The sequence below is a fragment of the Mugil cephalus genome, chromosome 1, assembly GCF_022458985.1.
Source record: "Mugil cephalus isolate CIBA_MC_2020 chromosome 1, CIBA_Mcephalus_1.1, whole genome shotgun sequence".
In the NCBI taxonomy this organism is placed as follows: Eukaryota; Metazoa; Chordata; class Actinopteri; order Mugiliformes; family Mugilidae; genus Mugil; species Mugil cephalus.
Genome location: NC_061770.1, coordinates 15,872,297 through 15,890,826, shown reverse-complemented (window position 1 = coordinate 15,890,826; position 18,530 = coordinate 15,872,297). Strand labels below are relative to the sequence as shown.

Here is an 18,530-nt window from a genome sequence, read left to right as displayed (position 1 = left end):
GAGCTTGACCATAAAAAGCCCGTTGCTTGCAAAATAAATCTCCACTTTGACAACTGGTGAACTGCTTTTTATTGAGGAGACTCACCATTCATACTTTATCTCCCTTTTTATTTTGGAGCTGTTTGTGAGTTGTCCTTCAGTGCATTTCTCTTTGCTGCCTTTGTTCCTAATGTACTGGCAAGGCTGACTTCATTAAGCCCCGTATGCGGCAAACACATTTATGTCCTATTTTCATGTTTCCTATTTCATTTTGCTGTGATACACCACAGCATTCCCACCAAAGCGGAAAATAAAGCCCCTGTCAGGCTTGAAGCCATGTGCTCTTTGTGAACAAGATGACACCTTGTGGGGAAGCCGGGAACTGCAGCACCAGGTGAAACCTCACAAGTACAGAAGGTCGCCTGACGCGCCGTTCAGCGCAACTAATTCCCACCAGAGAACAAGCCTGGAGTTATCTGAAGATTTGAGAAAATGAAGGCCATGCAGAACAAACACAAGGCATGCACGTAGCCAAGAAACCTCAAAAGACACCTGCAACAGGTATCCGAAACATTTCACAAGCACAAGGAGGCGTTTCCGACCCTGATTCTTCTAATACTTGAGGCATGACTTAATGTGGGGGTGTGTATGAAGGTACGTTTGTCCCTGCGTGTTTTCCTGAGAGTGAAACGCCACCAAAGACATTGACAGATCACGGGGGAATGTTCAATTGCAGGTTGTTGCGTCCTGCTGTCATTGGGCTCATCTGTCACAGGGCAAGGCTAGCTGGGAGGCAGGAGGAGGAAGAAGTGAGGGGCGTCACTCCACCCATAGATGATGATCACACGAGAGCTCCTGCCAAGCAGGCTGCTGGCCCTGTCTTGCTCCTGTGGTCCTTTTGGAATTCTTCCCCTTCACCTTCAGCGCGAGAGCAATAATATTGCACTTTTGAAAGAACACACTGTAGACAGCGGCATGAAGCAGAGAGGGGTTTTCCCACTTGACTACACTACGGCTGTGTGTCTATATCTCTCTATCTTTTGGCCACAAAGCTGTGTTGACTGCACAGAATCTTTGTTGAGATTAATTTGGCAGCTCGAGGGATTATTTTGGCTGGATGATGAGACATTTCTCGCTACAAATGCCACACACAGATGCTCTGTTACAGAGGGATGAGTCAATACAGAGCCCTGCAGGAACATAGCTGATCCGACTTGCTTTCTCTCCCGCTCGCTCTCTGCTTGCAGGGAAAGTGCAAGTGGGACTCCAATAACCTTTCCCATATCTTTCCCACTCAAACTTTACTTCATCGGCCTTCCTTTGTCCTTTGTTTCTTCTTTCTATAAAATACAACTACTACTACTAATAATAAAATCTTTTCTTGTCACACTGGCACAGGGCTGCATTTTCACTTATGCTCCCCCTACAGTGAAGGACAGGAAGTGCCATTGTTGTTACATGAGAAGAGATACAAACAGGAAGGCCAATTACAGCCCCGCAGTCATCTATCTGTCAACCATTTGACAGGAACATAGCACAGCCAAATATATGGCTCTCCCATAAATCACAGCATCTCACTCTAACTAGCCTGTCTTGTGTGAGTAATTAGTAGTATCATGCAGAAGCATTTTGGCGTCCCGAAATACCATTAGATCATTTTACTTTTGATTTTCAGTCACTTTTCTCCAAAACCCACACACTCAAATAGCCAAATGTTCCTGAAAATTATATGCATAAAACTGATTTAGGAGGCACTCAGGAAATCGATCATGCAACAGAATCGTTTAATGTTTAAGGAAGGGCCTTATGATTTGTAGATGTTGAAACAGAGTTCATATTCCGCATTTAAAGATTAAAAAGAGGACCTTGTATTTTCATAGTGAGCCCTAACCGCCTCGTACCCCCTTGCAGCAGTCCCTCCCTGAGAGCTCCATTGCTTTTGCAGATGCTTTATGATGGGCAATTTAGCTTCAGCTGCTATCTGAGCCATCTCAGGAATGGACGCGCTTAGAATCAAGTGCAATAAAGCAGAGAGGGAAGTGAAGAAAGAAGAAGGGGGGGCAGAGAAAATAAAGAGAGACAACAAGCTCGTCTGGACAGCCCCTATGGACAAAAGGTTTGGGGGGTAGGGTCTCCTGTGGACACACACAAACACAAACATTGGTTTCCCAGGCACTTGGCTAGACAAGGAAGAGCCATACCTGTTTGTTTTCACAGGAGCCTCCAAACAAGGCCAAGCGTGTATGAGGGAATGTATGCTAAAGTCTTATACTGGATCTATACACGTCTCTCTTTCTATGTGTGGCGGTGTGTGTGTGTGTGTGTGCACGCATGTGTGAGGATGTGCACGCACGCGCGCGTGCATGTGTAACATTTGGTCCTCCACACTGGCTGGGCTTTGTTGAGTCTGCTGAGCCCCAGGAAATCTCCTGAGACGGGGAGACAGATTTACACCCTTCCCCCTGAGAGGGCTCTAAAGCCTGGGACCCGGCAGAGCAATGGAAGGGCCAAGAGCACCAAGTGAAGAGCAGGGTGATGAGACAGGGAGAGGAGAGGAAAGAAGGAAAGGATAAAGGGGAGGAAAGGATGAAATATGGCGCAGATTGGGGGGGGGGGTTGTGATATCGATGGAATGCAACATGGCTGCTATTTTGCTTGCTGCCCTTCGCCTCTACTCACAGACCTTCTCTCTCTCGCTCTCTCGTACCTCTTGCTCTCAATTTATCCCCCCTGCTCCTACACACAGACACACACGCATAGACACAAATGGACGAGGAGAGGCCATAAATCTGCCAGTGAGTGCTGCTGGGATAGAGACACCTAAGACAGGCCTATGCTGTGTTTGGAGAGAATGCAGATGTACCTGCCTCCAGCACATCATCCTCCGTCCCTCTTCCTCTCCCTCATTCATCCTCTTTTCCAACCTTTCATTTTTTCCTCTCGATCTCTCTCCAGAGTTTTCTGTCTCATGTTCTTAACCCCTTTCAACCTCCGCTCAGCTCATCTCTCCTCTGCCCTTCATCCCATACTCCCATTTCCCTTAGGTCTCACTTTAAGACGCGACGCTCTCGCACTTAGGGGGACAAAACGCTCCGACCAAAGTTATGCCATTGTTGCGCGGAGACAAGAGCGAGTCGTGGGACAGACAATGGGGTGAACAGAACGGGATACGGTGCTTACACTACAGGTGGCGCCTTGTGGGGGGAATGGTGGTAACAAATACAGGGCCTATGCAACCTGTTTGCTGCAATTTCTCTGTCTGAGAGCCAGTATCCATCATCCAGTGACAGGTCTAACTACCTGCTGAGTGATACCTGATGTCCTCAAATGAGGTACATTCACAGCTATACACCTCTACATGATATGTCTGGGATAAAGACTGGGACATCACAGAAGAAACCAAAAAAAAATCTGTTGAGTAGGTTTCGTGTTTGCTCATTATGTAAAATGGTGACGGCAGGTGTGGGTGTTGAGGGGATCTATAAAAGGCATCTTTGTTAGTCAGACAGCACATAATTATAATTATAGCTCGTGTTTCATCCCATCTGCACCAGCCTTGATGGCCTCCAGACAAAGCAGACCTTCCGAGCCGTGCACATGCCCCGCACATTCACGGCAAAGCTTTAGCACCTATGCCTTGACATTATCACATGGTCTCCCAGCAAAAACAAGGACTCAAACACAGGCGCACACGCGTAAACATACACTGTCCAAACAGATGTGGCCTGTGTGACCTGATTTACAGCGAAGTAAACGATTTAAGCCGCACATCTCACTCCAACACCTAAACACCTGACAGGCCTCTCATAAATAAGGTTGGCCAGAGACTCCCACATAATTTACACCTTGGCTATCTCCTAAGCTAACATGTAACAGGTCTCCACTCCATATTTCACCACCCGGAGCTCACCACTCACTGGAAAAGATGGACATGCAAAAGTGAGTCCAGAAGAAAGGGGGCAAAAGAACTTCAAAAGCTTACGAGCAAGGCTGGGATTTTAAGATGGGGTGTGGAGATTAAAGAACTCTGGATCTGAAGTCATGTGTGTTTGCATGTGTGTGTGTGTGTGTGTGTGGGGGTGTGTGTGTGTACGTGGGGAGGGGTGGTGGATTACGTGAATGACCCTGGCCTAGGGCGTAGCCTAGACTAGCCTAGCCACAGCCCAGCTCAGATCAAGGCCCACAGCCAGGAGTTCCACTTCTACATCTCCCATAAATCGTTCTGCCTTTTGTCTGTTCTCTCTTTCACTGGCTGAAACTTATCCTCTTCCATTAAGAGTGATGGATCAGCAGCTCTCCAGGCATAAGAGACTCTGAGGTTACAGGCCCTTGCAGAGATTGCACTTTAAATGTGAAATAAATATACACACAGGTGTACACGCATGTCCCTTCACACCAAACAGGAAACATGAGACATAAACAGCTTTTCAGGGGATGAACTTAAAAATGTTTTATGAAATACAGCAATATCGCAGCTTATATACATTTAAATTGGTCATAATTTGAAGCACAGGACAGTGGAGTGTATCTTTTCAATATTTTTTGCTGCAGCCTAATGGATTTTAATTGTCAGGTTGCTCCCTTCAATTTGACAGCATCTGTGCTCCCTCTGGTGGCTGCTTCCTGACATGATCACTCAAAAATGTTTACTCCTGAGTATCAGACTTTCCATAATTGTATGTTCAAAAGTACAAGATCACTTACCTTCTGTACCAGTCACATATTTTATATAACACTATCAATTAAAGTAACCAGAGGAGGCAAATAAGGTGTTTATGTTGATTTAGCATGCATCTAAATCGTAGGCTAATGTTAAAATAATCTAATTTTACCAGAATACAGAGAGGGAATTTTTTTTTTCCAGCCAAAGAACTTGGCTGCAGGTATGTGACTGTTTTTCCCACAGCATGAGAGCGAGAGATGATAGTTTGGCAAGAGATATCACAAAGCTTCTCCACATGTTACAACAACGACCTCACTGCAGCAGCTGTGTGGTGCGTCTCTTGGTGGGTGTGTTTGCTTAAAAACACGTGAACTGTGCTTTTCCGACACTCTCAAGTTATAAAATGAGCTGAACATATAAATAGCTTTAACATAACTGTGGATTATTTCTCTAACTGTCGAAATCCTAATTATGAGTAAACTATTCTGCCATGAAGACAGTGTAGATTGACCTAAACTGTGGTTTTGTTTTGTGTCCATATTACTGCAAACGAAGGCAAATCAGGTAAACCCAATTAAAATGCTGTGATCCCAAAGTGCACAGGAGGTATAGAAAGTAGAAACAAATAAATATAACTGTTAGAAAACTGTGTTTTGTTGCACCAGGTTGCAGCTGCAGGCCTGCTGTGGTATGTTGCCCTCAGGTGGCGAGAGTGGGGCACAGCAGCAGTGAATATGAAGTCCATCAGGTGGCTGAGAGATTCACTACTAAGGCTTTCATCTGCTCGCTTGTATAGTGCCCCATTTGTGTGCGAATGAATCGTGTTTTTGATTTAGATTGTGTATGTGTGTACATGCGTGTGCGCGCCAAGTATAAGGGAAGCCTGCGTTGTGCGCACGCGCAGTCAACGGCTGAGAAGTGGCCTTTGTCTCGGAATGTCGGTCTCACGCGCCTGCGCGTTGCTTCGCCGGACAGCGGAGGCACATAAAGCCTGGTAAATTGCACCAGGGCAATAAAATGGCAATAAAATGACAACAACAGTGCATTAATCCATCACCAGGGAGCGCTGAAGGTACTGTAAAGAGCTCTGGCTGGAGTCGGGAATGATTTCTAGGTTTATCAGCTCAGCGGCTGCAGCGCTCATTCGGCTTGCCAGGGGGCAGTGAGGAGTTGGGAAGAGCTGAGAGCTTCCCTCCCAGCGGCCTGCTCTCATAATAATATCAGGCAGGTAGGATTCTGTAATAAAAAAAATATGCAGCTACGTTATATTGAATGGCACAGCTTGTTTTAATTAAAGCCAGTATTAATGAAATGGAGCTTTGAACTAGCAGGGGACTGATAGAAATCCTCCTCTCCCTATCCTATGTACTCGGAGCAGTACTTTCCATGATATGTTCTCACAAGAAGGCAGAGCTTCACTTTTCATCGGTGCAGCCCCTCCAGCATGCAGCCTCCCCGTCAGCTCCCTGTGGCTCCTGGAGAAAGAGAGTTTTATTTAGGGGCACCTGGATTTATGTTGAGGAACCAGAAGCAGCAGGTGATGGAAACTGCTGGCCCGGTAGGCTGGCTGCAGCCATGGGTTTCTGGCAAGGTAGTAAGTGGGCCCTGTGGGTCACACTGTCATTTCCTGTTTCTGTACCCCTTTGCTTTCTTTTTTACCGTCTTTCTATCACAGCCTGCCTTCATCTACTGCCACTACCTTCCTGCCAGAATCACTTCCTCCAATAGGAAACAGATGAGTAGCTCAGAGTCGGAGGTGGCCGTGATTTGCCCTCCCCATAATCAAGGCAACACATCTGACATACGTTTTCACATAGCGGAGGCCAAAATGTGCCCTTAAAGATGTCATTTTGAAGTAAAACAGCTTTGCTAACTACAATTATTAATGGCTATCTGCTTCAGTCTCTGAAAATCTACCCGAAAGTATTTTTAGAACAAGATCGTTAATGTTGCCTAAAGGATAATCCTATTGCTCTTCAGGTTTTAGCTTGGGTATCTAAGCAATGTCTTACAATAAGTGTTTGATTATGCGCCTCGCTTTATCTCTTCGCTGGCGAGACGACAAATTTCCAAACACGCAAAATAACCTTTGAGAGAGAGCCTAAACTTTTAGAGCTCCTCTCGCCAGATGAAAACAGCACCCGGCAGCTATTCCACAGGAACAGCATTCTAAACCGAACCAGGTGTGTACATGCCACAGCGGAGAGGTCAAAAGTGGAAACACATGATCCACTCTTTCTTCTTCTTCCTGCTCTTCTTCCTCTAATAACCGCTGCCTGGTTAAAAAGAAAATAGCCGTGTGCTAAAACGGGCCATTAAATCTCACAAAAATGCTTATGTAATGTGTAGTCCAGTGTGTGGTGAACAGATTTCAATACAGGTAACACAAGTGCAGTGAAATTAGAGGGGGGGGGGGGGGGGGGGGGGGGGTGGCGTCACAGAAAGAACTGGACAAAAAAGTAAAGTGGTAGACAGACAGTAGAGGGCAGGGGGGATAGAAGTAGGAGGTGTCTGTGTTGTGGAAAGACATCTGTTTGGTCTGCTCTGCTTCCCAGATTCTCTCAAATCTAGTGGACCCCCCATTGCACTGCCGTGCCTAAGTTTATTTCTGGCCAGCAGTTGAAATGAAGGACTGAATGTTTAGACATGAGCTGTTTGGATAAATTGGCCCCTATGTGTTACAGATCCTGTAAGTAAAGCCATGTATCAGTGCGCCCTCAGAAGTCCGACATCTAAGACACATTATATTTCACCAAGATTCCACCATGAATCAGTGCGCAGGCCATCCACCTCTACTTCACTAAGTTTTATTACAAATGTGTTTACTGCTAATCAGTGTAATGGACTAGACTCTGAGCACTTGAATGTGTGTTTAACTTATATATTGTGAGAGCCCTGGGAGATGACAGGGCCCTTACAAGGCTGGTGGTTGTAATATTGAATTATAAAACCTGTTCAAGAACCTGTCAAGAACCCCTTTACCCTACGTTGGAGTAACATCTATGCTTTCTTTTATGTGCTAGATTTGTTATGCAACTTGGCTTTATAAAGTATTTATCAAGGTTTTATAAGACACTAAAATTCTAATCAGTTCGGGAGCCACCTCCTGCAGCAGAGCAGCGTATGTTGTTGAAAGCTCTCTATTCTGGGGCCTAGGCAAGCCGTGCAGTATTTTAACTTCTGACAGAACTATTCCTTGTGGATCAGTTAATATGAACCTCCATATCTCCTGTTGAAATAAATACCACTATAGAAAATCCGAGGGATTTCATGGCCTCTCTGAACTCTAATCCTTGATGGAAATAGAACGGACCGAAACTTCATGTTCATTTGGCACCCTTTGATTAAAACGTAAGATGTGTGGAGTGCTCCATTGGACAGATGTGATTTTTTCCTCCTCTGACAAAATGAGCCCGCCGCAGCTGGACTTTTCTCACTTGGTTATAAACCTTGCATATTGTACCTCAAGCGTATAATACTTCACATTCATATACAGTGTAACATTACATAGTTTATGGCTCTGTATTATGTCGAGGCCGGGTATGCCTGGGAGCAGAGGCAGGAGAATGCTGTGGTCAGACGCGGGTCAAAGACTGTCAGGGCTCACGGCTGGCAGAAAGCCAGCCTCTGTACGTGTCTGCTCTGAATGTTAATGGATTAACGCTCGCCACACATACGGCTAGGGCCGGGAAATTCAAGATGACTTTTAACGTGAAAGGCCGCCAATAAGTCGCCATCATAAATTCAGGGACACAGGCTGTCTGTACCCGCGCGGCAGGCAGGCATGTTTCCTCCGGGAGGCCAGGGCTGAGGGACTGTGTGATGGAGAATGGGGGAGCAGGTGGGCTCTGCGTTGGTTGACCTTGCATCTGAAGCCTATGATCAGAGCGTGCCGGCAGCTGTGGCCTTGCTCAGTAACACCCAAGGTATCATGTAGAGCAGGTACGCCGGTGCAGTTTTCCGGCTACGTTCAGTCATTTCGTGTTTGTGTTTTTTTTTTTGTTTTAAACTCTGCTGATTTGCATGTTCCGCCACAAGAGGAGAGAAGCTCATTCTTCTTTCATCATTTTTCTCTTAATTGCTTTAAGCGAGTAACTTAGGCTTGTCTAATGTGAATTTCCACATGGCAAAGAGGGCTGCTGTTGTAGCGCTCAGACACTGTGCAGCGACAGCCCCAATCACTATGTGTAATTTAGCAGCAGGGGACAATCTGCTAATCTTGTTGGAGAGCCTGTACTCCCAATTTAAAATCAATAAAGATGCATTGGTTTTTTTAGGACCTCCACTTGAGCTGGTTTGTAAATAAGAGCTCGGTTCGGAGAACACTGTCGCTGTGTGACTCTGTGGGGGGTCATTTAAAATCCACTTATGGATTCACAGCAGATCTCTCTGCAAAGTTTCACGCACATTTTGACACAACACAATTTCTCCTAATCATTTTGCTGTTGCACTGCGAGCGATTAGGTATAATTATGTCAGGGGATGATTTCTCGCCATTCGTTGTGGAAGTGACTTACAAGCAATCATTAGCAGCAGCATGGTTTCAAATAGTTAGAAGAAAAACAAGTGACACATGCCTGAACAAAAGAAAGTTATGGTGTTGGAATTTGTAATCCAATTATCTTATTCTAGTGAATAAAACACCATGCTGTGGTTTCCTATGATTTTCTGTCTCCAACCACAGAGGACTTTACTTAATGCCTTCAATCTTTTTTGCTCTCTCTCTTCTTCTGCAAATTAATTTATGGTCTAATTACAGGACAAGCCTCCAGATATGAAGGAACACAAATCACTGGTCCTTACCACATGGCAGAAAAACGGCACAGGATAATTGAAAATCTAGAAGTGGATCAATATTTAGAAGCCCAAGGTTACACGAAGTATGACACTACTATTAACATGGAAATATGATGCATTACATCCACAGGCAAATTGGCTTCTGTTATTTGACGATGAATGAGCACTGAGTGGTGAGCTTAGTGGAGGCTCCTTAATAACAAAGATGCCTCTTTCTATCTTTAAATTAGAGGTTAACTGCTGCTTCCTGCGCCCATATCAAAAAAAAAAAGTACGGTTCCGGTCTCCTGTGTGTACTTGCGACCATGTGTGCACACTTACACGCATTAATGCCGTTGGTCACTGGTATCTGGAGCAAATCTCGAGGTCTCCTTTATGGCACAATGTACCATGAAAGCTTAAAGCCCAACCGTGTCACAGACTACTTCTTGGCCCACCCCACCCTCCTCTTGCATTTACCTCTGGCCTGTTAAAAATGATATCAGCTCATGGAGGGCAAGCATTAGCATTTGCATTTTATTGGAAGCACGGAGATTTAGAGCAGAGGATATATCAGCTCTGAGCAGACAGAATTAGTTAACAATGCATTACCTGCCTTTTATGGCAGCTATAACTCTTTCCCCCTGGTGGGGCGAGGAGATGAAGGGAAGAGTGTGGGATGGGGGGGGGGGGGGGGGGGGGGGGGGCGGCGAAGGGGAAACACAGCCAGCAGAAGGTTGGTGGTAAGAGCTGTGGCGCAGTAGTCGAGCTGGTGGTGGTGGTGGTGGTGGTGGTGAGGGGGGAGGATTCAGAATGGAGAAGCTTTGTCCGTGGTGCTTTACTGCACATTAAGTGTGATAGCCGCCCCAAATTAGAGCGTCACCTTCATACAGATCGGCGCACTGTGCTGAGACATGACGAGCCGGTCGCCACTGTAGACATTTTTATCTGATCGCAACGAGGAAACGGAGACACAGCTGCTGGGCAGCTGTGCTCACATGATCGCAGCACAAGAAAGGCCACATCAAATTACACAGGCCTCTGCGATGCCCGTGGCTTAAAAGCGCTTTTTCGCAATTTTTCACAGTTTCTGAGAGACTAACTGAGTAACGTGGATCGTTTTTCTTTCTTCCGCGTGTAAGGCGGTAGTGAATTGCGCCGTGCGCTTGTGTTGTCTGTGCGAGCACACGTTTATTTGTTTGTTGCTTTTAGTGGTATCCTTGAACAGGCTGTAACTCTGATGAGGCCCGCCGCAGCAGTCCCTGCGCTCGCCACAGCTGCACAGTAGCTCCCCCGACACTCATTTGGTGTAATGTGCTGCAAAGACGACCCACCTCTGCTGTTGGCAATGCCCTGTGGATCTCATTTGCACTAGAAATTGCTCATATGAGGCAGTATGTTTGTGCAGGGGAGGCTGTTAGGAATAAATAAATAATAAATAAATTCAAGCAATATATATATATATATATATGTATATGTATAATATGTATAAATACATACACGTTATGCGGATTTAGATTTTTTGTTTAATTGTTCCTAAACTGTTTTTGTGTGTGTGTCTGTGTCTTGTTCTGCATCCTGCTCAGGGTGGCTGCTGACATCAAGGAGTGTCACCGATATGTTACCCCAACAGAAAAGAACAACTGATAAAAAATCTGGGATTCATGAATTCAAAATATAAAGAAAACTTATAAAGAAAAAATAGTTTCCAGCGTCCATCAAACCAGATGTTTTGCTACAGTGAGGCTTTATTCTGTTGCTGTTGAACACGTACCTGAACTGCCTGTACATCTGTATTTGCCACACGCCACTGGCAGATCTCCCGCGAGTGCCGGTGGTTTTCCCGACCAAACCCCCTGGTTCGGGTTTTTCAGCAGACAGCTCCAGGCTCCATAAAACAGCCTGCTGCTCTCTCCCTTTGCCCAGCTTAATGGTCCCCAGGGCTGGATATTTACTAGTGACCTTTGCATTCCATTTGGAGAGTAAAAGCCTTTTTTTTTTGCGAGGAAAATTCCATCGCTTTAGACGTAGCCGAGCACCACTGTGTGTGTGTGAGTGTGTGTGTGTGTGCATGTCAAAGGGAGTCGTTGTAAAAGGCAGCAAGAGAAAGAACAAAAAAAAGGTCGGCGAGAGAAGACTCAGCCTTCGCTGCAGTTTATGAGTGACTATGCAGTTGTTTAGACACACTATTCTTAAATGACATTTTAATCATAATAAACAAATCATATTTCCTGTCATAGTGGTCAGATTCAGACCAACTGTGGTCCGTTCACACATTTTGGAGTCCAGATTTTAAATTATAAAAGTAAATGAAAAAAAAAAATGAAATCTGCTACAGAATTGCATGCTCTGTGTGTTGAGTTTGTCATTAAAATCATGGCGTTTACACTCAGTCATTTTTATGACTGCACCATTACATCAAATTGAAGCGAGTTGCCTCAGTAGCCTACGGGTTTAAGGCACCAGCCATGTATGAACCATAATGATCCCATTCACATGTGACCTTTGTTGCATATCGCTCTCTCCCTCTCTCCATTATTTTCTATCTTTATCTTTTTACTGTAAATGCCAAAAGATAAAAATTTATTTTAGACATGGTTCCTCTTTATTTTATATATATATATATATATAAAATTCAACCTGACATACTGTATCTGTTTGTGCCTCTAGAATCTCCAAAACTAAATCTGAGAGATCACTCCACAGCATGAGTTCAGCAGCTGAGAAACATGTGACGTCAAAAAAACACAACATGACTCGCTGCCCTTAAAAAAGAAGCATAAGAATTCATAAACACCAATTTATGAGTTGGTGTAATAAGCAGCTTTAGGGGCTGAGATGGCTGAGAATGACTAGCATGAAAATGGAGGAAGGACCTTTGTATTTGGATTGTTTAACAGCGCCATCTGCTGGGCAAGAGCAGCTGGTGCGGCTGATTAAAAACTGGTCTCATTTTGACAAAGGGCTGAGATTAAACAAACCACCTCATAACACGACGCAGAGCTTTTTAAAATTTGCCCAGGACAGATACATTTCGTCCCCGACTTCAATAAAGGAAAATACCCTAGTTTCAAATTAAGATTTAGCGTAGCACGTGTTCCCTCCTAAACAATTCTCATTGTTGGAAATAGGATTTTAAATTATTCCATTTATACACCTTTTTTTTTAAAAAAAAATAAAAAATAATAATAGAAAGACACCACCTTTAACATTGAAAATGTTTATTAAAGGGTGCTACTGTACACATATTTGTAACATTTCATTCACACAAGAAATAGTCTACTTTTTAAAAATCCTGCACTGGCAAAAAGTGGGGGACAAAATGTTTTCAATGAAAGGAAGGGACACCAAAAACAAAAATCTATGCAATATCAAGGGACATCTTCAGCCATGATGCAGGATAAAAGGAAAAAAAAAAAAAAAAAAAGAGAGAGAAAGGAAAAAAAAAAGAAAAACAGGTCTCTAAACATTTGGTCCCGAGAGTCCATGCTGGAGCACAACTAACTACAAAAACTGCATCCATCCCGTGTTAACTGTGGCTCACCAGGTATCGGAAAGGGTCAGGGTTTTTTTTATTATTATTTTGTTAGTTTTTTTTTTTTTTTTTTCTTTCAAATGGCAGCGAAAAATGACTCATGACGATAAAACCCAGAATGACAAACCCAATCGGAAACTGGTTTTGAATAAATACAACCATGATACCAAGAATTAACACTCGGGCCGGAAAGTGTATTTTACCGTTCATCACTGTTACAGTCAACGTTACACTTAGAAAGATCGAAAACCATTAGATCTGCATCACTCACACCGGGTACAGTCAAGAAAGTTCACATCTTTTAACCACAAGGTGGCAGACTCTAGTGACTGGTGCGAATGCTGGTTTAATTTTTGTTTGGACATAATGAAGATTGTCTAGACTGCGAAAAAAAAGCCAAAGGAAAAATTAAAATGAAAATAAAAAAAAGGTAATTAAAAAAAGAAAGGTAGAAAGCTGAGCAAGATTTTTTTTTTTAAATTATTGTCCTTTTCTTAAAATGCTGATAGTGTAAAGAAATTTAAAAACACCACACAAATGCTCATACTTAAAACTCGGAATTAAGACATTAAAATTACAATTTAAAAAGAAACAAAAAGCACAAGGAGATCTCTACGTTGTGAAGACATGATTGGCTTTTGTCCTCTGTACGAGTAGTTATACTGTAGCAGACAGGACAAGCTGTAAAATCTACAAGATTAAAAAAAAAAAAAAGTTTGGGGGGGAATAAAAAGGACGTGATTATGTGGTCAGGAAAAAAAGTGGTGGTGGGTGCCTCCTGAATATCAATTTTATGGTCTAATCCTCAGTGGGCTCTTCAAGAAAAGAGACGCACCAACTATAATGACCTTCGCGTCGTCGAGCGCTAACGCAGCTCGATGGTACAGCTCTGCCTCTCGACGCGCTTGGAGATGCATCAGGTAACTACCAGTGCTCGTGGATGCAAATACCTTATCGACATAACCATGATCCTGTAAGCACTAAAACATGTGTTAAGACAATAAAAAGAATGTAAAGAACAAAAAGACTGAACAGTAGAAACCCTCTCCAGTAGGATGTCACCCACGTTTATTACAGCTTCCCCCTCCTGATGGATGGATCTTTTTCAGCAGTCTGGGACCTTGTGCTCCAATGGGGCATGTACGGAGATAACACAACCGTGTCCGTCATCTTTGCGTCATTGCCGGACGCGGGAAATGTGAAGAGTGGGAGTTTTGGGTGTGAAAAATGTCTGAAGGTTTGTCCCTGCAGCGGAGGAGGTCCCGTTTCCTCCCGAGGCTAATGCCCTCATGCGCTGACAGCGTCCTTCTCCTTCTTGTCGCCGTCTTCGTGCCAGGTGAGACGTTCCTCGTAGAAAGCTATGACGATCTGTGGGCACTTATGATTGGCCTCCTTGGCAAGCACGAGATCAGCCTCATCGGAGTCTTTCCTGCAGGAGACGAAGCCGGGTTTAAAATCACCTCTAAAGCTAGCGATTTCCATGAACGCACCTTTTCAAAACACAATCGTGTTGGGAACTGTTACAAAGGATGGTTATTACTGTTTTGATTGTATTTTCAATTTAGTTTTATTTGTATAGCGTCAATAACGATACAAATTGTCTCGAGATGCTTCCCTGAAACCTCCAGAGCAAACCTGAAGGTGACGTGGACGTAGAGCCTCATCTCAAATGAGCAAAAGCCTATTACCGTTTTAACCGATGCTTAATTTAGTCATGCAGAGACTCTTAAAATTGCCTTGGCATTTGAATGTAGTTTAATAATCCTCAGATAAAACTTAAGATCTGCTTTGAGTGGATGTTTTTCCAAGTTACTATTAGCAGGAGAATAAGTTAAAACCAAATATTTTACAACACTGAAGCAATAGCCAGTGAATATCCTTAAAATCAATTCCCATCTATACATTTTCCTAGACTTCCCCACATTAATTTATTTAAATAAGTGACAGCTACGGTACAACCATTAGCTCGGTTTAACCCTGGGATGGGATATTAGACATATCCATCCGGATAATATGTAATAACATCAAATTTTATGGTGTGGGTTACTGTTTGTGTGCGACTGGACAGCTAGGCTGTTAGCGCAGTTAATGGGTAATTTGCTGGTATTCAGTACGACACACTAAGAGCCGTCGTTTCCAAGAATCACGCCGTTACAACTTGCATGCAACAGTAGAACAGACTGCAGACATTCTCGCCAACCAAAGGTCAATAACCAGGAACCAGAGAAGCACCAATGCCACAGCAGACATATGAATAGTAAGCACCTTATTAAAAACCAATGGAGGACATTTATGGGCCGTTCCTGGTGTTCATTACAAAAGAAAAAAATAATAAGCATGAAAGTTTTCACTCATCATACTCAGACTGGTGCTCTGTAAGGCCTGTCTGCAGTTTTGACCAACAAGGTATAATTTAAGCTTATTACTAATTTCTGCACCAGACCACATGCATTGTGACTTAATACTAAAGATACCCTCATTTTAGCTTGTTTATTTGGACAGTAAAGTAAACATGTAACCATTTTAAAATCTTAAGATCCACATAAATAAAACCTACCACTTCATCAGAAACATTAGATCTCCGCAAGAATCAGTTGCTCCGATGATCTTCTCTGGCTCGAGTCCTCTCTCGAAGCCGCGAGCAACTAGAATTTCCTCCTAAAAGAAACACAAAATAAATAAATACTTCTGTGTAGTACATCAGGGTGTCCTGAAACTCCTATCGGGGTAAGCTAAACATGAAAGTTATAGCCGCACATACAACCCTGAATTTTTAAACTGTAAACTATTTTTTCAAATACTGAAGAACATTAAGGAATTTTTTATTTATATTTTTTTTTGAAAAGGCGTGCATTTACACCATGTAGCTACAGTTCTACCAAAAAAAATGATATCCACACAGAAATATAACCGGGCTTCTCTTGGGAAACTCTCCACTTTAGGACAAATCCGCTGATTTAATGTTGGTTACCTGTGCGCCAAATAAAACTGGCAGCGACTGAAAAGTGCATCAGGAGCCCCTTTCACAACAGGCCTGTTGCCCTTTTATTCTGCTACGCTGTTTGTTTGAGAAGTGCGGAAAGAAGGGTGGGGGCATTGTTACACTATAAGCTGGCAGTAGCTGTTGCCACAAATCCAAGGGGCTGCATTGAAACTACACGAATGGGCCTTAACCAATAAACCTAAATAATGTAGATTCAATGTTACGTTCCAAAAGCAACCTTTTGAAAATAATGCTTGGAGTTACCCATGGATACGGTAAGGTTTAAAACTATTCTTCTTATTGATTTCATTAATTAAACATTAACAATTGAAGAAAAAAAAACTTAGCTGCAGCTAATCCACATCTATATGAAAAGGTAGAGCACAGTTATGGTGCAAGTCACATTAGATACTGGCGCCCATCAACTTAAACAGTGGAGTTACTCTCGCATGTAAAATGGTCAAGATCAGCAATAAATCCTGCCATACTTGCCTCCTTTTTCTTTTTGGGCTTACTTCCACCCTCCTCCTCATCGTCCGAGCTTCTCTTCTTCGAGCTACTGGAATCTTTGGAGCGTCCCATGGAGCTTGAGCTTGATTTGCTGGGCCCGCTGCTGGGTGTAGTAGCGCTCGCGCTACCACTTTTCTTGTAGGTCTTCATGAATTCTGAAATGAGCTCAGGACAGTCCAGATTCTTCTCTGGCTCCCACGTGTTGTGCTTACTGAGGAAGATGACAGTGTAGAGTCAGCAGCATTAACACCATTTACATTACCATATCATGCTTGAAGTCATGTTCAAAAACGTAACAGGGCATCTTAAGTGTTCTCCGCCAGGTTTTCACCGACATTGAATTGTTTAGACGTCAGTCAAATAGGTCACGGTTTAAAAAGAAAAACAACAACAAAAAAAAAACAATGGCTGAATGAGATGACTTCCTTTCTTGCACGTTGAAGAAATACGCTATATTCTGTCAGATGCTTACTCTGGATACATTAGGATGAGGATATATTCTGGATTATTTGGGGCCCTTTTTTTATTTTATTAACTACATTAAGGGTGAGAGCAGATGACGTAAACGTACGATCTCAGTGTAATGGTTTGTATGGTGCCTTTACTCTTTCATTCTTCCGACAGTAATTTCATGATCTGGCACACACATATCCACGCATGCGTTTATTTTATACATTATAGTTGTTTTTGGTTCATTTATTTTATTTATTTATTTATTTTTGAGGGGTGGGGGCGTGGGATGTTTCTCCTCGTTGCTGGATAATGTTGGGGAAAACTGCATGATTTAGCAATGATATACATCCCAATGACCACTAATGGCACACAGGCCACGTTATTTCTGAAACCTCCAATACACTCAAAGATGAAAAGGGGAATATTGTTGGTGACATTAGATGTGGGATCACACACAGATCAGTGCTGATGATGCATCTGGAGTGAACGGGCAGTTACTACTTACTCTGAGTATCCTTTCCACTTCAGGAAGAACTCAACCCGGCCTTTATTCACCCTCCTGTCCAGCACCTTTTCCACAACATATTCTTCCTCATCAGAGGATGAGGCCTCCTCGTCGCGAGACTTTTTGCCCATAGCAAAGTTTGCTGCTTAACACGACGCGGTTGCACGTCCCTGTCCAAAAAGGAAAGGGTAGAAGCCAGTGTTAAGGAAAATAGCTCTTCCCAAATTTTGAGCCGATAAATTTCATGCATGTGTCTAAATAAAGTTAACCCCAATGCAGATACAAGGCACTGGTCGGTACGTTAACTCGACTAGCTAGGTGGCTATCGTACACCAAGACCATCACTGTTTATTAAATACACAGCAGGTACGAGAAACCGATTTTATGCAAAAAGGCGTATTAAACGCATCTCACCCTCTGAAGACTAAGGCAACACGGCCAGAAAACGTACACATGGATGCGGTGCTGCGCTCAGCTACTAGCTGACCAAGGCGCATCGACTGCAAACCTGCTAACACAGGTAGCCTTGAAAGCTAACGCCTCACGGAGCCGCACAACTTGACACAAAACCACTGATCAAAACTTCCTGCGACACGGAGCATGGTGATATATAAACAGCAGCTCACCCTCTGGATGTCTGGGCCGTCGGTTCTGTCTCGTCAACAGCAGCGATCACCCCCGGTCTTTTGTGACCACCACCACTACCACCAGCAGCAGCAGCAGCAGCAGCCTGTGAGGTTAATGTTGGAGCTACGTTAGCATGTAGCTAGATGACAAAAAGGTGCCGTATGAGCTGCGTAAAAAAGAAAAAGGAAAGGGGAAAAAAAGCGCGCGTTAAATGCGCGCACAAAGGATGTACCCGCCCCTCGGTCAGCTGATGACCTACATATCGGGTTAGAAATACGGTTTAACCACGACTTCGTTTACAGATGTTTATTTTTTTTTTGTAATACGTGTGCGTACATGTATAATGTCTCTATATAATATAAATATATATGCGTTTTATTATATTGCGTGTTTTCTGGGAGCCATGTCGTTACCGATAAACCACTGAGCGGCTCTGTCTACCAACACTAACATAAAAAAAATAAAAAATATTGAGTGTTTTGTGTATTTTGTCCAATTT

General features: G+C 43.5%; 1 protein-coding gene across 1 annotated transcript; it reads right to left on the bottom strand.

The window, feature by feature from the left end:
- Window positions 1-12,622: 12,622 nt before the first annotated feature.
- cbx5 (chromobox homolog 5 (HP1 alpha homolog, Drosophila)) lies at window positions 12,623-18,219 on the bottom strand. The gene is made up of 5 exons (XM_047579895.1): window positions 18,031-18,219; window positions 17,405-17,574; window positions 16,429-16,657; window positions 15,511-15,611; window positions 12,623-14,382 (listed from the first exon to the last, which is right to left on the bottom strand). The coding sequence occupies exons 2-5, from the start codon at window positions 17,533-17,535 to the stop codon at window positions 14,241-14,243; spliced, it is 603 nt and encodes a 200-aa protein (XP_047435851.1). The 5' UTR covers window positions 17,536-17,574; window positions 18,031-18,219; the 3' UTR covers window positions 12,623-14,240.
- Between the last annotated feature and the right edge of the window lie 311 nt (window positions 18,220-18,530).

Coding starts and splice junctions, on each gene's coding strand:
- cbx5 (XM_047579895.1), bottom strand. CDS start 17,535: ATGGGCAAAAAGTCTCGCGACGAGGAGGCCTCATCCTCTGATGAGGAA. Junction 15,612..16,428: donor AGCCCAAAAAGAAAAAGGAG/GCAAGTATGGCA, acceptor TGTTTCTTTTAG/GAGGAAATTCTAGTTGCTCG. Junction 14,383..15,510: donor CTAATGTTTCTGATGAAGTG/GTAGGTTTTATT, acceptor CGTCTCCTGCAG/GAAAGACTCCGATGAGGCTG.